The 26,294-nt window shown below is 57.3% G+C and overlaps 2 protein-coding genes across 2 annotated transcripts; one reads left to right on the forward strand and one right to left on the reverse strand.

Moving 5' to 3' along the window:
* Positions 1-37: 37 nt before the first annotated feature.
* Positions 38-3,882, forward strand: LOC136004041 (ras-related protein Rab-11A-like). The gene is made up of 5 exons (XM_065660139.1): positions 38-154; positions 1,168-1,363; positions 1,440-1,633; positions 1,721-1,801; positions 1,958-3,882. The coding sequence occupies exons 1-5, from the start codon at positions 115-117 to the stop codon at positions 2,095-2,097; spliced, it is 651 nt and encodes a 216-aa protein (XP_065516211.1). The 5' UTR covers positions 38-114; the 3' UTR covers positions 2,098-3,882.
* Positions 3,883-14,360: 10,478 nt separating this feature from the next.
* MEX3A (mex-3 RNA binding family member A) lies at positions 14,361-25,569 on the reverse strand. Its single transcript, XM_065660097.1, has 2 exons — positions 25,046-25,569; positions 14,361-15,471 (listed from the first exon to the last, which is right to left on the reverse strand). Exons 1-2 carry the CDS (start codon positions 25,530-25,532, stop codon positions 14,366-14,368), a joined length of 1,593 nt encoding a protein of 530 aa, XP_065516169.1. The 5' UTR covers positions 25,533-25,569; the 3' UTR covers positions 14,361-14,365.
* Between the last annotated feature and the right edge of the window lie 725 nt (positions 25,570-26,294).

Consider the following 26,294-nt stretch of genomic DNA (forward strand, 5'->3'; position numbering starts at 1 on the left):
GGAGGAAGGGCTGTGGCCACCTCCGAGTGCGCAGGGACCAGCCCCGGCCAGGGCTGGATCAGGCCCGGAAATCCCAGCCTGCCCAGTGGGATCGGGGCTGCGGTGCTGGGCAGGATGCGGGGCAAGGACGATGAGTACGATTACCTCTTCAAAGGTGGGTCTCCTGCGCTGGCCATGCCTGTGATGAGCTGAGCTCGGGCTCAGCCTCCATGCGGTGCCCTTGGGATGGAGCTGGAAGCCGGGGCTTTGGCTTGTACCGGGATAGAACACACACAGCGTCCCATTGCTGGGGACCTGGTGGGGGGGCTCGTTGGGGAGCTGGGCACAGGGAAGGTGGGTGATGGTGTTGCTGGGATGGAGGCTGCTGCCGTGGTCTGAGATGGTTGATGCCGTGGTTGTGGCTGCTGGGGGGGGGGGGGGGGGGGGCTGTTTGTGGTCCTTGTGCTAATGAAAGGACCTTGGTGCTGCTGGAGGGGCTCAGAGTAGATGAGCCCTGGGCATGGGTACTCATTGGAACCTTCGCTGCGGCTCCTGCCCAGAGCTCCAGGCTGTTTCCATGCCCACCTCCGGGCTGGGATGTGATGTGTCAGGGATGTGATGCTCAGAGGGGCAGCCAGAACCGAGCCCACCGAGTGCTTTAGTGCACGGGATGGAGGATGCTGCTAAGTCCCCTGCATCCTGCCCCCAGGCTGGGTCCCGCAGGGGTGTCCCTGCATCCGGGAATGCTCGGAATCATCAGCGAGGGCATTGGGAAATAACGAAATACCATCAAAATCCAACCCCTTTGAGTCATGAACTCAACAAACTCGATGGGGGAGCTGCGAGATAAAGCATCCAAGAGCCTGTCCCACCGGGCTCCATAGGGACCGGCCAGGGAGGAGGAAGAGGAGGAGGCGGAAAATGCTTCCTTTCAGACCAGGTCTCTTGTGCACCCTCAGGGCTGCAAAGAGGAGACCCGGTTGTGCTCGGCCTCTCTGGCCCAGCTGCCTCCACATGGGTCCGGCCTCTGCTTTCCCCCTTGTTTTATGTATACGGAGCTTTCCCATCCCTGGAGCTGGGAAGGAAACTCCTGGCGAGGTCCAGGAACGCTCTTGAGGGTTATTTTCAGGTGGTTGCGGGTGCCCAGTGGGGCTGACCCTGTGCTTGTGTGTGTGTCCCCCCCCCAAGTTGTGCTCATTGGGGACTCTGGGGTGGGCAAAAGCAACCTCCTCTCGCGCTTCACCCGCAACGAGTTCAACCTGGAGAGCAAGAGCACCATCGGCGTGGAGTTTGCCACCAGGAGCATCCAAGTGGAGAACAAGACGGTGAAGGCTCAGATCTGGGATACGGCCGGGCAGGAGCGGTACCGCGCCATCACCTCCGCGTGAGTCCCCTTGTGTCCCCATGGGGTGTCCCCAATGCAGGGCCCTGCTGTGACCCGTCCCCTCGCTGTGCCCCAGTTATTACCGTGGGGCAGTGGGGGCTCTGCTCGTCTACGACATCGCCAAGTACCTGACGTACGAGAACGCGGAGCGGTGGCTGAAGGAGCTGCAGGACCACGCCGATGCCAACATCGTCATCATGCTGGTGGGCAACAAGAGCGACCTGCGGCACCTCCGCGCCGTGCCCACCGATGAGGCCAAGAGCTTTGCAGGTACCCGCTCCCCATCCTGCCCTGTCCCGTCTCCATCCCGGAGCTGTGGCTCGTGGCACCGGTGTGAGCTCGCCCTTGTCCTTGCAGAGAAGAACGGGTTGTCCTTCCTGGAGACGTCTGCTCTGGATTCCACCAACGTGGAGACGGCATTCCATAACATCCTCGCGGGTAAGGGGGATGGCTTCGGGCACCGGTGTTCTCCCAGGGCCCTGCTGCGGTGGGATCATGCTCCCTTGGTTGGGGGGGGGGGGGCAGATGAAGGCGTTTTGGGGGTCCCCCACTCAAACCCTCACTTCAAGCTCCCGCTGTTCCCTTTGCTGGCAGAGATTTACCGCATCGTGTCCCAGAGGCAGATCCCGGGGCAGCCGGAGCCCGAGTTCGGCCCCAGCACCAGCATCGAGCCCATCCGGGTGCTGCCCACGCAGCAGGAGGGCAAGCAGGGCCCCTGCTGCCAGAACATCTGAGCACCCCCAAAACCACCCACCAAGTGACGGCATCACCTTTATCACCCTCTACCTCTGCTCACTGCAGCCCCCCCAACCCGGACACGGCGGCTGCTTCTGCATCACTGCCCTCGTGTGCACCCTCACGCTCGCCCTGTGTTTATGTAGGACCTACACAAATAGCAGGGGGAAAACCCCACCAGGGTCTCTCCCTTCTGTCCCCATTGTTTGGGACCTGGCATCTCTTTGCGTCCCTGCTTCCTCTGGCCCTGAAGGCACAGCCATGGGGTGACTCAGGGTGGCACTGAGTAAGCGCAAGCATCCGTGGGTGCAGCCCTTCAGGGCAGGGTGGGGAGGGGGACACTGGGTGCACCCTTCTTTGTGTTGCACCCAGCCCTGCCCCTTCCGCACCAAGGGCTGGGTGAGCCTCTGGGTGCTGGTGGGGCAGCCGTGGGGCACCCTGGTGCGGGCAGGTAGGGACAGGACAAGAGGAATGGCTTGAATCTGCCAGAGGGGAGATGGAGATGAGCTCTGAGGTGGCTCCATGACTCTATGATCCCTTCCGCTGGGGACATGTCCTTTGGGGCAGCCCTAAGGGGATGCCAAGAGGATGCTGTGGGTGGGCAGTGGTCCCCCTGCATGGCCAGAGCCAGCGCATGGGAGCCCTCAGCTCTGGCTGCCCGGAGGCACGATCCTGCCCCGCTCAGTGCCATCGCTGGTGGGGCTGGTGACAACCGGGCTGCCACTAGATGGAGCGGGTGCTGCACCCATGGGTGCCAATGGCCCCAGCCCCAGCCTGCTACGGCCCCAGCTTCACTCCCCATTGCCCCCAGTGCTGGGTGTGTGTCCCCGTCCCAGTGCAGGGTCCGGGGGTCTCTCTGTGGCTTCCCCCCCCCCCCCCCCCAGCACACAGGGATTCATCCCTACAATGGGAATCTGGGAAAACTCCCCCTATGGCGTTGCTGCTGGAGGCTCCAGCGGGGTTCCTCCAGCATCCCCACCTCCAGCATCCCACCCCTGCATCCCAACCTCCAGCATCCCCACCTCCAGCATCCCACCCCTGCATCCCAACCTCCAGCATCCCCACCTCCAGCATCCCACCCCTGCATCCCAACCTCCAGCATCCCCACCTCCAGCATCCCACCCCTGCATCCCCACCTCCAGCATCCCCCCCCGCATCCCGACCTCCAGCATCCCACCCCTGCATCCCAACCTCCAGCATCCCCACCTCCAGCATCCCACCCCTGCATCCCAACCTCCAGCATCCCCACCTCCAGCATCCCACCCCTGCATCCCAACCTCCAGCATCCCCACCTCCAGCATCCCCACCTCCAGCATCCCACCCCTGCATCCCCCTCAGGAGGAGGGGCAGCACGAAGGGGTCTTGCTGGAGGCCTTGGAGGTCAGATCCTGCTCCCACAGCCCAGGGTGAGCAGGGGGGTGCCAGCTCCATTGCGGGTGACCAGACCCCTCCTTGGCCACATCTTGTGGCTGTCCCCAGGGGAGTGACTGGCATTAAACCCACCCCAGCCCCGCGCCACCATCTGCCCGCACCGAGCCGCGGTGCCAAGGGCTGACGTCAGCCCTTGGCACCGGTACCCAGAAGCTGTGGCTGCCCCATCCCTGCGGTGTTCCATGCGGAAGGGGGCCCTGCCCATGGAGCTGCAGGAGCTTGAAGCTCCCTTCATCCCAACCCATCCCACGGTTCGAGGATTCCCCCCTGCAGCCCCGAGCGGTCGGAAACCAAGCGCAGAGCCTGCGTTTCTTAAGTAATAATACTTTAATAAAATTAAGTTCTTAATGTAATTTAGCACATTTAATACATTAACCCTTTCCCTTCTTTGTTTTCTACAAGTTGTGCAACATCATTATTTTAAGTTTTTCTTCTCTTTTTTCACCTTTTTTTTTTTCTTGTTTTCACCATTCCTTCTCCCCTTATCCTATATGCCTCAAAACTCAGACGACGAGCCTAACTCTACTCTAGCTTCGGTTATGTCCCTCTCAGGCCTTTCCTTTTGCATCACGCCGGAGAGATGGGAATACCGGGATGGAATATGTGATCGGTTTCCAATAGTAACAATCCCTACTACAGGTTTCCTATTGATGTTCAAAGAAAAGAGGAAGTGGGGCAGGGTGGGGGGGGAGAAGAATCCATCAAAGCAAACACAATGGAAGAAGGAATGGACTTGGAAGGGCCACACAGGGCTGGCTCAGCGCGAGGTTGGGAGTACCATGGAGCAGGACTATGGGATAGCACCCGGATCCAGTGGGAAAGCGGATACACACAGACACTTGTACGGCTTGGAGCGAGGATGAAGGGAAGCTGATGGGATGCTGGAGCAAGCAATAAGCCATGAAGGGCTGGGGGGGGGGTATCACTGAGCTCGGCGCTGGGGGGTCCCCGTGGATCCAGTTGGGGTTTAGCTCATGTTTCCAATGGGAAATCCCACCGGGAGCTCTTTGATACCAGGCCAGAGCCAGAGGGAATCCTCTGCAGGTCCCAATGGGTGCCTGGGGGCTGCTCTGGGCATCCCAGGGGATTGATTCCCCTGGAGCTGGGATCAGAGCTGCTCCGCGGCACGGCTCCGCGTGCCCTTCATGGTTGCTTAACGCTGCTTGGAAGCCCGCAGCAAAGCCTCGGCTGCAGAGCAGGATCAGGCCCCTCATCTGTGGCGTTTTCCCCTTTCTCTTTCCCATTACCTTGCACCGAAACCGAAAGGAAAAGGGAAAACCCAGCCTGCGACTGTCTCACGGAGGAGCAGAGCATCCCACGAGCGCATCCCTTCATCCCAGCCCCCAGGAGCTGAGGGAACGTTTGGGAAGCAGCGTCTCAAGCCCAGCAAACCCATTCTGCCATCAGCATTGCCACGGCTGGACGGAGTCTTCATTGGCCCCGGTGGAACGGCTCCAGCTTTCTCCAGTGTCACTTCCCTGGGGGTGACTTCCCATTGGCTGCGTTAGCAGCCCTGGAGTGATGCTGGAGCGCATCCAGCGGGAATGCCGCAGCCTGCCAGGGCTGAAGCCACTTCAGATTCCAATTGAGTAACCCCATTGAAAGGGGTGAGCTACACAGGAGGAAAGGCAGGAGCTGCCCAGCGTTCCCTACGGCACGGGGCAAAACCGAGGGCGAACCCAGCAGGATCACGGCTGAGTTTTCCACCCGGTCAGCTACGAGCACAACGGGATTGGGAGTCTCTATAGGATGTGAAACCCCACAACGAAACACAGGGATTGCTCCCTAACATCCTCGAGAGGGCTTTGGAAGAACCAGCCCATCCTGCCTCTGCCGGCGCTGACACCGAGGGAACCTTGCAGAGGCAGGATGGGACCCCGCTCTCGGTAGACAAGTATAAAGTGCATCCACTCTCCAGCCCAGCGCATCACCCATCGTCCAATGTCAATCACTGCCTCTTCTTCAAGTATCCAACCAAAAAACATGAGGTAAAACGAAAAGGAAAGAGCAAACAGGGCCCCTTGGTCACCCTGCAGGACCAGGAGCTTGGTACCACCAAGCACAACCCCTTCTGACAGCACAGGAGATGCTGTGCCCGGCGCTCCCAACCCGCTCGGATTCACAGTGCTATGTGCAGAATGAGAACTGTCTTCGCTTCCTGTCCTAACCTATTGCATGGCTTTGCTGAAGGAATGCTGGTAAGCGGCTGCCTCCTCTTGCCCCTGCTCCTGCCCTCCATGAGCGTGTCTCCAAGGCTTTTAGGATCCTTAGGGATGCTCCCGGCTCAGGGGCATCACCGATGGGTGAGCCACGACACGGAGGAGAGGAGCAAAAGCCGACCGCGGAGGTAAGAGTGGTTTTCTTCTGCTTCTCTAATGATAACGGCCTTGATGCTGGGTCCTTTGTAACGTGGAAACAGGGGAGTGGGGTTTGGTGCAGCACCGATGCTTGGGAGCAAAGTGGTGGCCTGGCTCTGTGACCCACAAGGAACAGGGTTTAACCAGCTGGGGGTGTGGGGCACATCCTGCCCCTCTCCGCCGATGCTGGCGCTCAGGGATGCCGGGGGGACCCCACAACGATGATGGTTTGAGGCTCCCTCAGGGGAGCATCTGGCACCGAAGAGCCAGCGGAGCTGGCACCCTGCGCGATGCCGGTGCCAAGCGCGGTGCGAGGCTTCCTCCGGGCTCAACGAGGATCCCAAAGGGAAAAGGAAAGAGACAAGGGAAGGACCCAACCGAGCATCCTCTGCTCCCCTGGTTCAGCGCTCACGTTACACAGGAGACTTCATCCCAGCTTCCTGCCCTTCCCCTCGCCAGGAGACGTTCAAACAGCAGGAAAAGGAGCAGGAATTGGCCCGTTTCTCCTTTTCCCCTCGGCAATTCCCTGCTCCCGACCCGGAGGTCGGGATAAGGCAAACCCCACCAGCCTGAGCCGGGATTTACTCGGTGACAAGCCAAATCTTCCTAGTTTTAGTGACAAAAAAACCAACCCAAACACCCCAAATATCTCTTTTTTTTTTTTGCTTAAAAAACCCACCCATTATTCCATCCCTTTTTTGGTTGGGTTTTTTTTTTTTTTTTTGCTTCAGGAAAAACAGGACCCAAAAAAAATAAGATGGGAATTTGCTGGGAAGTTACAAATGATTCCTTGATCTTGCTTCGGAGTTTCATTTACATTCTGCTCTGTCTGGGATCACTTGGCTCTACTATAGATTAAACAATATGGATAGCATCTACTATTTGAACTAGTTAATCTTTTCATCTTTACTCTAGGATTATAGGAAATAAATTTGAGCGTTTATTATTATTATTATTATTATTATTATTATTATTATTTTTTAATACCCATCAACATTTTTTTTTTTTTCCTTTTTTTATCTCCTTTTTGGTTAAAAAACAACCGCCACCCCCAAAAAAGAAAAGAAAATCTGCTTTTCAAAATGCTTCTCTGAAAGGCAACAGAGCAGAAGCATCCCCCAAAGCTTCCTGCTTGGAAGGGAACGGGACATGGGCTGGCTTCATATGGAAGTGTAGGACCCTCCATGCTCTGGAGCTGTTCAACCCATCCCAACTCGGGTCAAGGTCCTGCAGACCCCACAGGGATGAGGCTGAAGAGCTTCCTCTGCAAGCACAAAGCATCCCATGGGGATGCTTGCTCCAGGATGGCTTTTCCATCAGTTGTCTTGGCCATTGGGTGCCCTCTCCAGCTTGGTGGGAGCAGAAAGGGCGACATTCCCCTATCCGGGATGGCTTGGAGCTGGCCAGGAGCACTTGGGTCCTGCACAAGCCCTTAGCTCCAAAAGGAGGAGGATGGATGGGGGGATAAAACACTCCCGTCCTGGCAGGCACACACGGAACCGAAGCCTGAAGGGAGGCAATGGATGGCAACCACCCCCGTGGTGTGCAGAGCATCCCTGCGAGCGCGCTGCCATCCTGGGAAGGACCAGGAATCCGGTGGCCTCCTCCAAGGAGCTGCTTTATCCCAGGCTCCCTGCACCCTGCTGCGAACTGAACCAAGGGCAACACTGGTCCCTGGCTCCCTGCGGCAGGATCGGGCCCGTGGTGCCGGCTGGAAGAACGCAAGCTTTGCATCCCAGTGCCCAATGGTGGGAGCAACCATTCCCTAAGGAAACCCAGCAGGAGCAACCCATCCCCACGCAGCACCGGGTCGAAGCCGGACCCTGGGCAGCGGGCGATGCTCTTAGCGAGGCCGGGGCTGGATGGGGCTCACTGGGAGCAAACTGGGAGCAAACCGGGGCTCACTGGGACCACGCTGCCCCCAAGCCCCTCAAGCTTCATCCAAGCCCACAAAGCCCTTTGAGCCCTCGCAAAGGGATTCACGGACAGAGCAAGCCCAAGGCTGGGGCTCCGCGATTCCGAGCGCTCCTTTCTTTTTTTCCTCCTATTTCTCTCAGTTTTCAGCACCAGTTTTATGCTCGTTTTCTCCTTTTATTCGTCACCTTCCGCTTAAACACATCCGACTGCGTTAATGTCTCGTTTCTGGAAAGGGCTTATCTGCACCATGACTATCACCTTGTACATACACACACGCACACACAAAAAGAGGAAACATATATTAAAAACACTTTGTAAGCAATACTCTGGATACAAATGTATTTTTTTTTTTTTTTTAAACCTACATATATTCTAAACCTTCTAAACTTTTAAGGATCACTTTATCATAAAATAAAATATCCTTTTGTTTTGTGTTTTTTTCTTTTTTCTCCTTATAATAAATTACCTAATAAAAAGTACTTTTATTAGCCCAGTTCCTTGCTACATTTACACGTAATAAATGCATTTATTAAAATAGAATATTAAATTATAAAGAAATGTTCTAATCTTAAAATCTTTTTTTTTTTCCTTTTTTTTCCTTTTTTTTTTTTTTTTCCTTTTTTTTCCGCTTTTTTCCCCCCCTCCTCTCTCTCTCTCTTTAAAAAACGCATCAAAATAAACCCTTCAACTCGCAAAGGAACAGGGTGGAGCAGTGATTTCCGAGGTTCGCAGTATTAACAGTCTGAGCCTTGGTATGGATGGAGATTATTCGTTAGGTTTCTTCTTTTTTTACGTAAGAAAGAAAGAAAAGAGAAAAAAAAAATAAAATAATAATAATAATAGCTATTCCCTCCAGCTGAAAAATACTTTTGCAAATGGGAGTTAGGACGAGATATTTTTATAGGATCTCCTCATTAAATATAAATCCAATTTTGGTTCTTTTTCCCCTCTTCTCTTTTGTTCTGCATTATAATACACGCTATTCTCTATATAATTCCTGTCCAGGAGGATGGCATCGCAGCACGAGCATCCCTTCTCTCTCGGCTTTCCCTTTGTTACCTGTTGTCACCCTCTCCCCTGCACCATCCCGTGGTGCCCTGCCGACACCAGCCTAGGACCCGGCAGGTTTTGGCATCACCTCCCCGGTCCACAGCACCTTGGGACCAGGGATGCTCCCGCAGCCCTGACACCGCCTCGGCTCTGCCTCCACAAGGAAAAGGCTGCAGGATGAGGCCCCCATGGAGCAAAGCACCGGAGCCCCCGCTCCTTGCTTTTGGCGCAGGCAAAGCACACGCGCACATCCCAGCGGCATCCAGCACCGAGTCAGCCCCGTTCCCTAGGTCCACTCCATCCCCCTGGATGAGTCTGATCCTGCCTGGACCTGGAAACCTCCTGCTAACGGCTCAGCACCTTCCAACGCCGCTACCCCCTGGGTTTTGGGGACCCGACGCAGGATGAGCGCGCAGAGCATCCCCCCGCGCGTGGCAAGTCCCAGTCAGGTCCTCATCCCCACACTGGCTCCATCATTCCCACTAGATGGAAGCACTCCATTCCCCGCTGCCCCGAGGGGAAACCAAGCAGCATCCGCTTGCATTGGGCCACCCGTGAGGTCCCATCCTGCACGTGCTTTGCTTTACCACTGCCAGGAGCCCCCCACTTTGGTGGGCTCCTCAGTAGCCATAAAGTGAAGCCGTAAGGATGGGGGTCTTGAGGACCAGGCTCCCTGCAAGAGCTTTGCTGCCCCTAAACCCAAAGGAGGAAGAGGTGGGTTGGCTTGGGAAGACCTGGACAGCGTTCCTCTGCCTCCCTGGGGGCACAGGGATGGTGCCACACCAGCACCCCAAAGGGGTTCCTCAGCACCCTGGGAGGGATGCTGAGCGCAGGTGAAGCTAGCGAGGTTCAGCCTAGCTGGTTTACAGCGCCGCTCCTATCGCAAGGAGCATCCCTGCGGAGTGGGAGGAAAGAGGGAAGCAGGGAATGCCGCTGGGACCCTGGTGCAGAGCAGGGCAGGGTGCCGGGAGGAGGGCTCTGTCTTTAGTTAGCTTGAGTTATTGCTGGTGAATCGGACCAACAAGCCAGTTTGAGTCACCTCTCAAGGAAGATACAAGTCAGAGCAAATAGTTAAGGTCATGGGCATTTTTCTTGTTTTTATTGATTTTTCTTTTTTAAGCTTTTTTTTTTTTTTTGCCTTTTTTTTTTGCCTTTTTTTGCCTTTTTTTTTTAATATATATACATATATTTAAAAAGAGAGAGAAAAAACAACAACAACAACAAAAAAAAAAAATAGGTATGCAAATTCTGTTGTTTCAGCCCCGCAACCGGGCTCCTCATGGATGGATGGATGGCAACAGCACCCGGGGCTGCAGGGCCCCCCCCCCCCCCCCCCGGGGCAGCCCCATTACTCAGGCCAGAGGTAGCTCTCGGTGCGTTTTTACAGCGCCTGGTTTTGCTTTCTTCCCAAGTTGCTACATCAAACTATGGAGTCGGGACGAGGTGCGGGATGGGGAAAGGGAGAACTCAAAAGGAAACGGGGGCCGAAACACTTTTCTATTCCTTTTTAAACTAGAACTGCTACATCAAGCTTTCTTTTAATATATATGTATATGTATATATATATGTGTATATATATATATATATATAAAGGTTATTGGAACTGAAGATTTTATTAAAGGCCAACTTGGAGACTCGAGGAGGAACCTTGTCTGCAGAGAGGGGTCACGGTGCCGCCTGGACCGACGGACCAACAACCCCGCTCCGGTTCCCATCAAGCATGGACGTTTGTTTGGGTCAGAATTCCTTCTTTTTTTTGTTTGATTTTTTTTGTCTTTTTTTTTTTTTATGGTTTTTCCTTTTTTTTTTTCTTTTCCTTTTTTTTTTTTTTTTCTTAAAAAGACCTCTTTTTTTGTTTTTCCCCCTCATTTTCTCTACCATTTTTCAGCATGCAGGAGGCTTTTACATCGCTTTCGTTTCTTAAGGGAAGGGAGGAGATTTAACGGGAGCGGCCTCCCTCTTCCCTCCCCTTCCCACTCCTTAGGGTCAGTGCTAGAATAGGTCCCCCCCCCAACCCCAGGTCCCTACCACGGGTGTCTCCTTCCCCCCCCACCCCGCTCCCCCCCACCTCTTCATAACCTGGCAATCAAAGAAAGACATTGATTAAAACTTGCTCACATCATTACCACGAACAGACTTCACTCAGCCAAGAACGACTATAGCCACTCAACTAACACATCGGCCCGGGGAGGGGGGGAAAGCAATTCCCGGTGCGATTCCCAGCTCAATCCCCTCCATCATCACCGACGCCAACGCTTCCGAACGCCCCTTCCAAGGGTGGTTGGACCCCCCCCCCCACCCCGGACCCATCCCTCGCCCTCCCAACCCCGGCTCTTGCCCCAAGCACTCTCTCAGCATCAGCAGGAGAATTCCGCGCAAGGAACGGTTCAAATCCAACCCTGGGATGGGGGTGCGGGACACGGAGGAGGTGGTGTGCTGGGGAGGGAAGAGGTTTCCACCCGGAGAACAGGAATGTTCCCCCTCTCCCTTCGCCTTCTTTGACTGGGACCAAACCGAAGCCAGATTTTGAAGGAGGACCAGTTTTAGAAAGGATGAGGCCAGAGCCGGCCAGGGCTCGGAAGCCTTTGCCGAGGGGATGGAAGGATGGATGGAGGGATGGATGGAGGGATGGATGGGATGGAGGGATGGAGGGATGGAGGGATGGATGGAGGGATGGATGGGATGGAGGGATGGAGGGATGGAGGGATGGATGGAGGGATGGATGGGATGGAGGGATGGAGGGATGGAGGGATGGATGGATGGATGGATGGATGGATGGGATGGATGGAGGGATGGATGGAGGGATGGATGGATGGGATGGATGGATGGAAGGATGGATGGAATGGATGGATGGAAGGATGGATGGCTGGCTTCTGTGCCCTGCGACAGCACCGGGCCAGGGAGGCTTCGGGAGCCCAGCACCCCCAGCCCTCCATCACCCCATGGTACCCACAGCGGCGGGTCCAAAACGCGGCGCCTTCCCCCAGGAAGCTCTCCCATCCCGACCTGCTCCCGGTGCAGGGCCGGGAGAACCACACGGCCGGAGATCAGTTAAAGCTTTGGGGAGGAAGCGAGTACCAATTCCACCTGACAGTGCCCCTTTAGCACAGCATCTCTTTGCCTTTTCCTTTCTCCAGAACATCAGCATCCACTCCGGAGCTTGGGAATGTCACCCACCCCTCCAGCCACCTCTTACCCCTAGGTAACCGCCGATGCAGCCTGATGGAGGAGCATCACTTCATGCCCTTCCACCCGTTCTCCAAAGACCAAAAGTGGATCTTTAGTGAACACAGAGCACCCCAAGAGGGGCAAGCTCAGTCCACTGGGATGGAGGGCGCAACCGGGAGCAAGCGGCTTGGAAGAGGGGGATGTTCCCAGGAATGCCATGACCATGAACAGAAAGTCTCCTGTAACCGAAGGGGAAAAGCAGAACTGGCCGGAACAAGTTGGGATACTTGTTGGTTCAGCTCTAAACCAAGGTCTGGGATCTGTGAGCAGAAGTCAAGGGGTAGGAAATGGAGAAGTGGTGGCGGTGGGAGACAAATTATATATATATACGATTATATACACATATATATATATATAGGTGCTTGATGAGTTAAGTGCCTATATATATATATACACATATACTTCTAGATAGGTATAACCGGTACTCGATAGCTTAATCCAACACACATCTTTACCATCACAGCATTTTGGCATCCAGACACCGCTTGGACAAACCTGATGACGTGCAGGTGCTGGCTTGCAGCTCGCGTGCCTGGCGCACCGAAGCCAGCCTCGAAGCCCATCCTCTGCCCGCTTCCCGAGGCTTTCCAAAAGTATTTCATTCAAACAAAACCGGGAGTCTTGAAAGGATTCAAGGACGTTCAACAAGGCAAATTTTTGGGGTGGTTTGTGTTTTTTTTTTTTTTTGTGGGGTTTTTTTTTTTTTTTGTGTTTCCTTCTGAAAAAAATAGAATCTATAAAAGCGGCCAACCTCAGGAAGATCCAGGCAAAGGCCAGCGGCGAGGTTTTGGTCCATAAAGAAATACTTCTTTCTTCTTTATTCCCCTCCCCCCCTCCCCCCCTTTTTCCCCGCCCCCCAACTTGGTTTTTTTTTTTTTTTTTTTGGGTAACAAAAGGTTTTGGTCCAGTTTAAAAACGACGACAACAAAATCCTCTCTTATAAAGTCGGGGTTGGTTCGTGGTTTTTTGCTTCCTGGTGGGATGCACGTTGGGTCAGTGGGGGCTCGTTGCCTGTATTGCATGATCGTCTCTCTTAGGTTTTGGTGTGATATATAATCTCTATGCGTTAAGAAAAGAAAAGCCCACGGTTAGGGGTGTGCACGTGTGTAGCTGCAGCTGGCATCACTTGGAGAAAAGGGATGAAGAGTGAATTCCGGAACCGTGGAAGTCGATCCACTCCGGCCACGGATGGGAACGCAGGACCGCGGTTGAAATACCCTGTTAGTGACTCCTGATTCGTCTGAGGAACAAATCCCTGCTCGGATAAGGAAAGAAAAAGACCAAAGGTCCAGACTCCACGGCGGCTCAGAAGAACAAAAGAACTGCTCCGCGCCCGGTGCGATTCCAGGAGGCTCTTCCGAACCTCCTGCACCGGCGTCACCTTCCACGCCTTCATCTTCTTTTGAAGGATTTCCTTCTCTTTTTTTTTTTTTTATTTGTGTGTGTGTGTGGTTTTTTTTTTTCTTTTTTTTATTATTATCATCATTTTTGTAGAAAAAAAAAGGAAAACAATAAAAGTTCTTTAGCTGTTTTTTTTTTTTTTGTGTTTAAATCTTTGAGGTAATACAGTTGTGCCCTCGTTCTAACAGGTTCCCAGAGGTCGATGGTTTCTTTGCTGTCTCTTCCAAATCCCTGGCATCCGTTTTCCTTTCTTCCCAGTTGTTCCTTGCCGAGCTCCCAGTTGGGCTGAGACATCCCTGGGGAGGAGGAGGAGGAGGAGAGCAGGGCCTTCAGACCACAGACGAAGTGGCTGGAGAAGAAAGGCCCGCAGGGCCCTCCCCGCATCCCTGCTCCCTTCCCCATCCCATCCCCATGGCCTGGCTTGGTCCATGCCGAGAAGTCCCAATCTCACCACCAAAAAGAAACTGAACTTAAACCGCTTTGCTTGCGAGATCCGAGTGCGCGCGTCCCGAGAACTTGCTCTCCAGAAGACGTCTGCAGGCTGGAGCATCGTTTGCCCTTCCCAATTTCTGGCTTTTTGCTATTCATTTCCATTTTATTATTCACTTTTTCTGCTTTAAAAAATAACTCGTAAAATAATTTCTTTTTTTTTCTTTTTTTTTTTTTTTTCCTTTTTCTTCTTCTTCTGTCTTCTTTTCGTCTTTAAATTAATTTATTCTTTCATTCATTCGTTTGTTCTTCGGATGTCATTATTATTATTATTAGCATTATTATTATTATTATTATTATTAGCATCATCTCTTTTCTCTCCTGGACCCCCCCCCCCCCCAACTCCCTTCCTATCCCCACCTCCCCCCCACCCCAATGCCCTGGCTCTGTCTCTTTAGGAAAATATCCTAATGGCCTGAGTGGCTGCAGCGTGGCAAACGGGACACTCGGGATCAGTCCTCTCACAGATCCTCACGGCACACTCCATGCAGAAGAGGTTGTGGCCGCAGGGCACCAGAGCTGCCGTGACTTCGCTTTCGAAGCACACCATGCACTCGCGGCTGCTGGAGACGGACGTCCGGGCAGCGGTCGTCGTTCCCAGCTTGGAAAACCCTTGGAGAGGTTCCCCCTGCGACCGCCTAGGGAGACCGGAGAGATTGGGCTCTTGGATGGAGGAGGACGGGGAGCGATGGGAGTTGGGATGGATGGCGCCGGTACTGCTGGACCGCTGCTGCTTGGAGAAGAGCACCGACACCGGGTTGGTGTTCTCCTGCCCGGCCCACATCGGGGCACCCGACTCCGGCACCCCATAATACAGATCTTGCTTGTTCACCCCATAGTTGGGGAAGAGGTAACCGTAATTGAAGTCATTTTGGTCATTCAGCCGCGGCGTCTCATAGACGGGGTCGACGGAGCAGTCGCCGATGCACCCCAGGCTGTTCTGCCTGAAGGTGGACAGGGGCTTGCAGCCCGGTGCCGGCGTATGGACCCGCCAGGCCTCCGAGTAGCGGTTCTCCATGCCGGAATCGGGGCTGCTGGAGAGGAAGTCATTCTCGTTGTTGTATTCCAGGATCTTGCCCGTCCTCACCGCGATGTGGGTCTCGATCTCCTCCCGCGCGCGCTCCACGTTGCCCGGCGCGCCGGTGATCTCGAACACCGGATCCCGGTCCCGGCTGGGCGTGATGATGTAGGTGTTGGTCTGCTGCTGGATCCGCTTGATGGTAGCCCCTTTGGGCCCCACCACCAAGCCCACCACGCGGTAGGGCACGCGCACGCGGATGGTGACCTGCCCCGGCAAGGTGGGAGCGCTGCCGAACGTGGTGCCGGCTTTGTTGCGGGATGCTCGGATCATGGAGAAGTGCTCGGCAGCGGAGATGATCTCCCGGCGGGCCATGGCCACGTCCTCCCGCCGCCCCGTCACCATGAAGACCGGCTCCTCGCCCCGCACGGGGGTCTTGATGTAGGTGTTGGTCTTTGCCCGCAGGGCTTTGATCTTGCAGCCTTTGAGGAGGAGAGAGAAAATAAGGCACAGGGTTAGGGATGCCCTCGCCACGCAGCCATTCCCCCCCCCATCACCACCCTGCGCCAGGGAGGAGGTGTCTGCCATAGCCCAAAGAGCAGAGCCCTTCGTGGGGACTGGGGTGAGGCTGGTGCGACCCATTGGGGAGCCCAGGTTTGGGGCAGGAGGTAGCAGAGATGCAGCCATTGGGGCTCCCCAGCTCGGATGCTGCGGGGCAGAGGCGGGCAGGAGGACACCAGTGAAGGGGCCGTGTTCTGCCCGTGACGGATGGGCAAAGGCTTCTTCCCTGCCGCAGCAACCTGGGGGCTCGGAGCCTTTCCTTAGATCACTTCCCAAGCCGGTGCTTTTGCGGATCCCTGGTGCCCACCAAGCCGATTCCCCCCGCCGCTTCCAGCTCGAGCATCCTTCTGCTTTCCCAAAAAAGGCAAGAGACTTGCCAGCGTGTTTTGGCTCCCAAAGCCCCTTTTTAAAGGGGTTTAGAGCCAGCCGTGCGACTCCAGCTTCCTCGAGGCTGCCGTCAAGCATCAATCATCTGTGTTCCTACAGATGTGGCACAGCTCTCTAGGAACCCCTTCTGGAAAGGCTCCCGCTGACCCCTGTCTCCAAAGGCATCTCCTCTGTGGGTACCAGAGATGCTCTGACACCAGGCAACCTTCCCCAACACACCACGAGCATCCTTGAACGCCGGATGACCCCCAACCGATGCTGCTGCAACCAAGGCATGGAGAACTCATGGGCTGGAGCATCGCTCTTTATACAGCTCCTAACAAACACCATCTCCCCCAGCTGGGAGCTCGGGGCTGCCGGGCACGGAACGCTCTCAGCACCACGTACCATTAGCAAGGACCGAATCCCATATCCATCGGGATACACGCGGAGCCTCGTGCCCCTCGGGCTGCCGGGAACGCCGCGCACGCTACAACCAATAGTGAGAGCTGCACAAGGCATGCTCCAAGCGTGGAGCTCCCAAACCCCACCGCCCGTCATAGGATCCCGGCATTGGGGTGGGACAAGCGCTGGTGTCGGCTCCCGGAGCGAGTTTTAACTCCTCGGAATAGTCTCGGTTGCTCCCGTTGTGGAACGGGAATCGCTGTCTCCTGCCCGGTGTTCCTGCAGGATTCCCTGCCACGCTCAAGCATCGCGCTGCTGCTGCACTGAGCCCGTCTCAAGCCGCTCGGTTCCTGGGGACTGGGAATGCTACATCTGACCCGGAGCTGGGCACATTCCCAAACTCCAACCCGCTTCCAGCCCCTGCCAAGTCCAATGCGGCTCACGTGTTACTCCCCACTGCCTTCACACCCTGGAGTGTATTCGCAGTGCTTTGTTTAGGGAAGTTCCTAAAGAGCTGACGTGGAACCGTGGGCATCGACAGCGCGGCATCATTAGCGCTTGGGCAACCCAAAGAGCGGCGCTTGACGGTGCTCAGCGCGACACAAGCATGGGACGAAGCATCCCGAGGAGGGCAGGATCAAACCCGGACCCGCAGCTCCAGGGCAGGGTCAGCTCCCCATGGCCCATCCCTGGCAGACATTTCCCTGCCCCATTCCCATGCTGCTCGCTCCAAAGCTGGAGATTCCATCTTAGGCAGATTAACCGAGATGCCACCATTTCCCCAGGGATCTCACCCGAGCATCGCATGGAAAGAAAGAGGGGGGGGGGTGTTATCAGCTCACATCCCTATGGAAATGCATCCCGGGCATCACCTCGTGCTGAGGAAGGATCTGCTGGATCCCTCCATGCCCCACATTGTGCCTGCCAGGAGCAAAGGACCTCGGGCAGGCGTTTGCCAGGGCTGGGCTTGGGTTTGCTCTGAGGCACGGGACAATGAGAGCACCGCAGGATCCGAGCCCTGCTCCATAGGGAACAATCACGGAGGCAACCCGGAGGTCGGGGGAGCGGAGCAGCCACAAAGGACGGGGGGGTCCAGGCTGGGGGCCAGATGGGAGGCAACGGCGGCGAGGAATACACATGAACGAGGGCAAAACGCGCGCGGAGTTAGGGATGGAGGAAAGGGGATGGGAATGGAGGGGGAGGCACTGACGGAGGAGGAGGAGAATGAGGGGTGCAGAGGCAAAGGAGAGACCCCCCCCCGCCACGGCCCCAAAGCAGCAAAAGGGAGATGGGCAAGGAGAGAGCACGGCGAGAGGAGGGAGGGAGGATCTAGAAACGGACAAAAGGACGCATGGTGCAGTCGGTGGTGTGAGAAGCAGAGGGAGGAGGAGGAGGAGGAGGAGGAGGGAGGGTCTCCGTGCAGGCCTGCAGACAGGAAAGCTTTGCAGAGACAGATGGGGGATCCTGTGCTTAGGAAGTGGAGGGGATAACCCCGCAGAGGGAAAGGAGCCCGAGCCCATCAAGCCCCAGTGGGTTCAGTGGCGCAGATCTGCCCCCAGCAGCCCTGAACCGCTGCAAGGCACGGGCCAAGCCATCAGCACCACAGCTCCCCAGAGAGCTGCACTGATTTACACCACTTACATCAGCCTGGCTCCGATCTGACCTCTCCCCACACTCAGTGCCACGGCTCCCAGCCCGCCCCATCCCAACCCTGACCTTGCTCCCACACAACTGAGCCGCCTTGGCCACGGCGCAACCAGCTCAGGATGCGGCCCTTGCTACCGGAGCCAGCCGAGGAGCGTGGTCCTGAGTGCTTTTGTCCCATCAAAGTTGGCCGGGGGGGTGGGTTCTTTGGACCGAAAGGCTTTCTCCTTGGGTAACTGCCATGCGAATGCCGCACGGAACAAACAGCTTGACCCGGGGGGTTATTAAAAGGGGAGAGCTGCTTAGGAGGTGGCATTGAAAACGTACAACCAAGAGGAGGAGAGGACCTGCACAGGCTCTGCTACCACCTAACTTTGCTGTCGCGCTCTGCTCTTTAAGGCAGCAGCGCTCAGACAGCAGCTAATTGATCCCCGGCAGGCTCCTGCTCCATCACCTCGCTCCTATTCTGCTGGGCTTTGCCGGTAACGCAGACCCCAAAGCATTGGGAAAGGGGGTTGGTATGATTGTTTCCCCCCCTCCGCCCCATCCCTTTTGCTTTGTAACTTCAGTCAACTGCTTGCCGATTGAGTCCGAGTGAATGCGGGTCGCAAATGACCCCAGTCAGGCACAAATGCTAAGGGAGAGGAAGAAACCCTTGAGGACAGTGGAGCCCCCAGCACCCAGACCAGTTTCTAACTGGGATTAACCCCCAGAGCGGCTCGCTCTGGCTAAAACCCAATACATTGAGTCTACCCACTGCCCACCCGGGGATGGGGAATCAGGGGGAGATTGGGATGCACAGACCCTAAAGAGGCCTTCAAGGGCTTGGTCCCTCTATCCAGCTCCTGAGGGCAACCAGGGGGTCGGCTGCATCCGATCGGACTCTGCATGAGCCCATCCCCAGTCTTTTCTCGCACAAGGTGGCTCCCATAGGAAAAGGGCGGAGCGGCACACGGGATGCAGGGGATGGATGCTGCACCACGCCAGCAGCCACATCTCTGGGGCTCACAGGACCCCAGACTGGTTTGGGTTGGAAAGGACCCTAAAGCTCATCTAAACCCACAGGCAGGGACCCCTTCCACTGGAGCAGGATGCTCCAAGCCCCTGTGTCCAACCCAGCCTTGAGCACTGGCAGGGATGGGGCAGCCACAGCTTCTCTGGGCACCCCATGCCAGCGCCTCAGCATCCTCACAGGGAAGAGCCTGGGATCCCCCCTCTTTCAATGTAAACCCATTGTTCCATCGGGTACCACACTCCAGAGTCCAACCTCCTGACAACCTTCCCCTTCCCTGCTGCTAGAAGGCCACATCCTGCACAGGTACACGCTGGTGCAGGCTGGCACAGCTCAGGAAGCTTCACCTACAACCATCAGAGGTGCTGGACCAGCTTCCAGCCCCCAGCCCCAGCCCTGAGGTGGGTTCTTATTGCGTTACATTGTGCTTTGCTAAATCCCAGCACCCCGAATCACCGCACGGCCCTGTTTCCAGCGGGCTGGAAATGACCTCTGCAGACAAACGGATTTTAGCCCTCTTCCCATTTACACTGAGGCACTTTTCCACCGGGCCGCTCTAAATTACACCTGCAAATACCCCACTTGAGGGCATTTTGCCACTGATGCTGTGGTAGAAAAGAGCTTAAGGGCAAATTAAAACTTGGGGTTGGGTTTGTTTTGGGGGGGGGGGGTTATGGTCATATTAAAGGGGGCCATAAACCCAACAGCCCTCAAATACCCCTGCTAAGGTGGGGCACTCGTTTCCCAATGAAGAGGAAAGTCGTGTTAAAAGACAAGCACACAAAGAGCATCACAACGAAACCCTCCTGCCTGTCTGGGGGGGGGGGGTAAGGTTTTCCGCTGCATTGAAAGTGGGGTCAACCCCCCTACACGCTCACCCCGATGCGCACAAAAGGACCACGAGCAACCGACCGAACCCCTTTGCATTGGGGTTTTATCGTCCCGACCATGCAAGTTGTGTTTACAAGGGGGGGAAAAACCCACCCCCCCCAACACCCCCCCCCAACACCCCCCCCCCAACACCCCCCCCCCACCCCAAGCCACGACCGTGTTGTGAAAATCAGCAGCCACCTCCTTTCAGCGCAGGGATTTTCTGCCTTTTCCCAGAGGGATGAAAGTTGTTTATGGAGGAAGGGGTTGGAAATAAAGGGATGGAGAGGGGGGGAAATAAAGGGATGGAGGGGGGGAATAAAGGGATGGAGGGGGGGAAATAAAGGGATGGAGAGGGGGGGAAATAAAGGGATGGAGGGGGGAAATAAAGGGATGGAGGGGGGGAAATAAAGGGATGGAGAGGGGGGGAAATAAAGGGATGGAGGGGGGGAAATAAAGGGATGGAGGGGGGGGAAATAAAGGGATGGGGGGGAATAAAGGGATGGAGAGGGGGGGAAATAAAGGGATGGAGGGGGGAAATAAAGGGATGGAGGGGGGGAAATAAAGGGATGGAGGGGGGGGAAATAAAGGGATGGAGGGGGGGGAATAAAGGGATGGAGGGGGGAAATAAAGGGATGGAGGGGGGGGAAATAAAGGGATGGAGGTGGGGGGAATAAAGGGATGGAGGTGGGGGGAATAAAGGGATGGAGGGGGGGGAACAAGAAAGGAAAAGCACCAGCTCCGATGCCACGGGCAATCGCTGCCTTGTTTGTGGCGGAGGAAAGTTGGGAGCTCGGGGCTGGCATCGCATCGGGGTGGGTGTGCCCGCAGCCCCCCCCCCCTACCCCGGCACGATCCCGATCCATAGGGAAAGCGGGACAAGGCGCAGGGAAAGGGGGGCACGGCCACGCTGCAGGAGCAGGGGGCTGCCAGACAAAGGCAGGAGGACCGCTTCCCCCCCCCCCAAGCTCTCCCACTGCCCCAGATTCCTGGTGCTGCGGCGCGGTTCATTCGGTCACCGCGGCATCCAGCAGCCGGATCGGATGCTCGGAGCCTCTGTGTGTGCGTGTCTCTCCCTAGAAAATTCCCTTTGTCTCTCTCCCAGACCCGTTTTCTCCTCCCACCTCTAGTTCAAACCGCACAAAGTCAATCCCGGTCGGCACTTTTCCCTGCTGGAAATTCAGATGGATTCTCATCAACACTTCCCAACAAGCTGCCGCCCGCCCGCAATTCCTCGCTCCCTTTAAGGCCCGGCTCCAGCTGCGTAAGGAGGTTGGTCCTCAGGCCCCAGCAGCCCTTTAGCTCCGAGCTTTCCACAGAGCAAGCAGGCGACAGGATCTGACCCCCGCGCTGCTGCTGCTTCTCGGATGCTGCACATCCACCTCCTCCACATGGTGGGTGGGGGAGCTGCAATCATCAGACTTCCTCAATGGAAAAGGCTTCCTTGGACTATTTTTAAATGCCGAGAGCGTTCGAGCGTGTTTGGAGCTACACAAAGAGCCCAAATCACCTGGGGTTCGTGGGGCCTCTCGGTAATTTGACTTCACCTTGCCAAGAAAGAGCCATTTACACCAGGCTCCTCTCTCACATCATCTCACGCCTGGTGACAACAGGCTGGTTAGAGCAGGCTGGGAGAGGCTTCATCAAAGGCTGTCTCTGGGCACAGGTGACAAAGGATGCTACTACCGGGGATGAGAGTAAAGATGCTCTTACAGGGAAGGTACCCGCTGGGAGCAGCTCGCACCGCTTGCTCCGCACAGCAGCAAGCCAAGCTGGCCCCACAGCACACACACAAAGAACAGGAGCACATCGCCCTAACTACAATACCCCGCTTCCAGCCCACTTGGTCACTGGGAGCAGATTACAACAGGCGGAGAAGTCCCATGCGTGTGTTCATGGGGCTGTACCTGCCCATGGTGACATCCAGAGCAGAACACGGGCATCCCGGTGGCTGGGGAGCTCTGCCCTTCCCCAGGCTCACACTCGGAAGCACGACACCTTTATACGCTTCCTGCTCTTCCCATCTCCATTCACACCCCTTGCCTTTGCAAGGACCTTCTCCTCCTGTGCAAGCGCCCATCCTCGCCTCCGGAAACACCTCAGGGCCTGGCTCCTGACAACAGGAACAGCCCCAGGAAGGGCGTTGTTCCCTTGGGAAGAGCCACCAGACCCCCCAAAACGCAGGCCCGGAGCGGGCTCCAGAGCCAGGGAGCACCGCGCACACCCTGGCACGTGCCAGGAGGTTCGGCCTCCCAAGGTCAGCAGGGATGGAGTTGCAGGGAATGCTCAGCAGGAGCCAGGACGCGGGGAGAGGCATCCATGCTCCCCACCATAGCAGCGACAAGGGCACGTATGGAGGTCATGGCTCCGCTTCCAGCCAGGGAAGGGAAGTCATCGCCAAGCGTGGCCAGGGCCAGAGTGGAAGAGGTCATGAACATCGGTCCAAGGCGTTGTTACGCCTTTATCCCTTCATCCTTCCCTTTCCAGCTTCCTCCCCTTCAAGCTGCATCCCACCAGCACCCAGCCCTCAGACACCAGCGCCTGCCCGGCCCCTTTCCCATCATCCTGGGTCTCATCCCAACCGGTGCCCATCCCGCATGGAAAGCGGCGGTGCCGCTGCGGAAGCGCTGCTGGAATGGAGCGCACAAACTCCAGCGAGGCTCCCGCACGCGATTGGCTCCGCGAGGGCACGTTCCCAGTTCCCAGGGAAAGCAGGGAGCTGCCAAGCACGGGGTTCAGCTCCTGCAGCAGCTCCAGGTGGAAGTGGAGCCACCCCCTCCGCCACAACGGAACCGCTTCCAAGCGCTCCCATCCCGATCTATGGGGCTTTGGGCCTTATTTATACCCTGGAGGTGGACATCCCATTGCCAGGGGCATGGAAAAGGGCCCCCGTGCCCAGATCCAGGCCTCTTAAACCCATACGTGTCAGAAGGTGCACTTCCAAAGATGGGAGACAGCAGTTGAAGGTAACATGAAGGGACGGTGTGGTTCCTCACACCGCAGAACGTGAAGTTAAAGGAACTCAAGCCCCTTACCTATTAAAAGCCCTGAAACCATTTTTATTCCACTATTACTTCTTTTTCCCGTCTTTTCCCCACATTATCCATGCTCCTATGCACAAATACCCAGAACTGCCCCCAATTCCTTAGAAAACCATGAGCAGCACAAGCAAGGAGGTGACAAGGTGCACGCTTTGGGGTTCCTCCCCGAAATTCCTGGTCAGGCATCCATGAGAGCACAGGATCCATCCTCCCAGGGTGCCCTGCACCCAGCTCCGTCGGAAAGCAGACCCTCGGGATCCAGCTTTCCACACAAGAACGAGATCCAGGGCACATTCCTATAGGCCTTTAGTGTGGATCACAATCTCCGCTGGAGCAAAGCGCCGTGGGCAATCCTGGTTCCTACCAGCACAGATCCATCCCATCCGCCCCAGTGCAGGACCACGGCTTCTACCGCCCTTCCCACTAACGGATGGAGCCCATTCTGCCCCACTGACACCCCCCAATTCCCAGATGGGGGAAAACCCTCACACACACACTAAAAATGGTGGAAACCAACCCAAGGTCTCCACGTTCCTCTCCATCAGTGCGGCCACACCAGGCGCGTCGCTGCGTCCGGAACGCATCCAAACACACCCCCTTTGCAGGAGTTTGGGGCAGGAGGGAGCTCCGGGAGGAAAACAGCCCGGGTTCCCCCTTGCGCTGCCTGTTTTCCCTGGATTCTGCCTGCCGAATCCTCTCTCTTTCCTAACTTTATTAAACAAAGGGGGCCTGATTCTCCACGGCCTCGCAGAGTTGGTGCAAAGCCCCAGCGCTTCTGCCCCTGCTCAGGCCAGCAGCAAGGGGAGGAGCAGGTCCAGGCGGGATCTTCTGAGCCTTCACCCCATCTCCAGCCCCATCTCCGGCCACGATCCCAGCGTGTCCAAGGGGGGGACATCCCTGCCCGCTCCCCATCGCAGCGTGGGGACCAGCCACCGGCTTCACCAGTGGGAATGAGCAGGGCCACCATTGTTCCCAATAACCCGCGCCGATGTAGGGATGCTGAGCCATTAACCCCCCAGCCATTACCTACTAGTGCCCCACTGCACAGCCCACTGCACTGGGAGCACTGGCCCCAAGCAGCCCCCTACTATGGCAAACAGCAAACCCCTTGCCCAGGCCATTCCCATTCCCAATCCAAAAGGAAGCCTTGGAGCCGCAGTCTCTGCCCGTCACACTTCCAGAGCATCAAGTTACTTGTGTAGAGAAAGAAGAAGGAGCAAAACCCCCCACTTCACCACACTGGCATTGTTTTCCCCTCTATAAGCGACACAAAACTTCTCTCACCAGCCCCATGGGCTAATCCTGCCCCACTTCCCGCAATGGAGCTGCTGCCCACCACCCCCCCCCCCCGTTTTTCCCTGCACACTCGGGAGCCCGGAGCCGTGGGGGTGGGCGAGGGGTGACTTAAGAGTGGGTGTGGTGTGTGTATATATATATATATATATATAATTATTTCTTTAAGCCCTCCTCCATTCCACCTCGCTCCCAACAGAGCCGGGAGGAGAACAAAAGCATCCCTGTCGCGGAGCGTGCCCAGCGGCAGGGCCGGGCGTGGGGCTCCCCGGGTGCCTTCCCCCCCCCCCCCCCCCCGCCCCCGGGGCTTGCCCGTCCCGGTCCCACTCCCGTCGGAGCACTTCCAACTTCCACGTCCCGGTCCCGGTGCCGGTGCCGCTTGGAGCGGAGCGGCCCGGGCCCGCCACACCCCCGCCCCGCCGAGCCCAACAAAGGGGATTTTCCTCCCCAACAGCGCCGAGCGCCACCGGGAATCGGGGCGGGTTCGGGCTCAAACCCCAACCGGGCTCCGGGTGTGTCCCGGGGGTCGTCGTCGTGTGTCCCCCCCCCCCTTCGCCTTTCCCTGCTTTTATTCCCTGGGTTTAAGGAGCGAGGCGGAGAGCGCGGTCCGGGAAGGGCTCGTTGGGAGCAGCGGAGCAGCGGCGAGCTCGGGGCTCCGGTGCAAGCGGCCGGACCCTCGCAGGCATCCCTCATCCCTCCCCGCTCCCCGTCTCGCCATCCTCCCGCTTTGTCCCCGGTAGGGCTGAGCCGGCCCGAACAATGGCAGGGCGGGCGGAGCGGCGGGGGGCAGCGGCCGTTGGTGGGGGGGGGGGGGGTGCAGCGAGAAGGGGAAGCGGGGCTCCGGTTCTGCCGGTGCTCTCTCACCTTGCCGGCCCACGATCTCGGCCACGTGCTCGGAGCTGGGCACCGGGACGCACTCGGTGGTGTTGGAGCTGCTCTTGAGCCGCAGCTCGGCCTCCTTGTACAAGGCGCACAACTTGGGTTCCGCCGCCCCGGCGCTCGGAGCCGCCGAGCCCTTCGGGGCCGACGACGGCGGCGGTGGCGGCGGTGGAGGCGGCGGCTGCTGCTGCTGCTGCTGCGGCGGCGGCGGCGGCGGCGGCGGGGGCTGCTGCGGCGGCGGCGGCGGCGGGTTATTGTTGTTGTTGTTGCTGTCCTCCACCAGCACCACGGCGGAGGAGGAGGAGGAGGAGGAAGGCTCGCCTAGCCCCAGCAGGCAGAGCTGGTCCAGGGCGAGCTGCAGCGCCCGGTCATCCTCCAGCAGCGCTCTGTCTTTGCCGCTCCCACCGAAACAGCCTAAATCGCCGAAACCCCCGTTCCTTTCCATTATCCCTGGTACTACCAGGCTAGGCATGGCTAACAAAGACTTGAGAGGGGGTTGGGTGGTGGTGGTTGGTTGGGAAGGGGGGGGGGGGGGGTGTGAGAGCGAGAGGAGGGGAGTGTGGGGGGGGGGGGGACACACAAAGAGCTCGGGAGGGAGAAGGGGGGAAAAAAAAGGCAGAGGGAGAGAACCAGAGAGAGAAAAGGACCCTCCGCCCACCTCCCCCCGCCTGGCCAAGCCCCTTTCTCTCTGTAACCCGAGCTCCTCGCACAGGCACTTCCAGCCCGCCGGGGTCCCCCCGCTGCCGCCGCCGCCGCCGCCGCCTCCTCCGCCTCCGGGTCCCGGCCGCCGGAGGGCTCGGAGCGCCGAGGGGAGCGGAGCCCCGCAGGGGGAAAACTCTTTTGTTTGAAGGCGCTGGGCGCAGCGGAGCCGGCCCCGGCCCGCGGCCTGATGGGGGATGTAGTCCCGAGGCAGCGGCACCCCCGGCGAGCAGGGCACCGGGCACCGAGCGGGGACCCGGTGTGGCACGGGCGGAGGGGACCCGGTGTGGCACGGGCGGAGGGGGTCCCATTGTGCGAGGCGTGAAGGGGTGCGCAGGGACCAGCCGCGCCGTGGGGTGAAGGGGATATAGGGCACCTGCTGTCACATGGGGGGAGGACCAAGGGGGCATTGGGGATACCCCCCCCACACACACACTCCATGTGTACCCCCGGACATGGAGGGGCCGTCAAGAGCATCCACGCCGGTACAGAGGGTGGAAGGGGTCTGAGTGGGGGTCTGCTGATCTGGAGAGGG

The sequence above is a fragment of the Lathamus discolor genome, chromosome 24, assembly GCF_037157495.1.
Source record: "Lathamus discolor isolate bLatDis1 chromosome 24, bLatDis1.hap1, whole genome shotgun sequence".
NCBI lineage: Eukaryota > Metazoa > Chordata > Aves > Psittaciformes > Psittacidae > Lathamus > Lathamus discolor.

Excerpts from the sequence above, each read along its gene's own strand:
- MEX3A (XM_065660097.1), bottom strand. The coding sequence starts at position 25,532 with ATGCCTAGCCTGGTAGTACCAGGGATAATGGAAAGGAACGGGGGTTTC. Across the intron at positions 15,472-25,045 it reads CGAGATCGTGGGCCGGCAAG|GCTGCAAGATCAAAGCCCTG; the intron begins GTGAGAGAGCAC and ends TCCTCCTCAAAG.
- LOC136004041 (XM_065660139.1), top strand. The coding sequence starts at position 115 with ATGCGGGGCAAGGACGATGAGTACGATTACCTCTTCAAAG. Across the intron at positions 155-1,167 it reads GTACGATTACCTCTTCAAAG|TTGTGCTCATTGGGGACTCT; the intron begins GTGGGTCTCCTG and ends CCCCCCCCCAAG. Across the intron at positions 1,364-1,439 it reads TACCGCGCCATCACCTCCGC|TTATTACCGTGGGGCAGTGG; the intron begins GTGAGTCCCCTT and ends GCTGTGCCCCAG.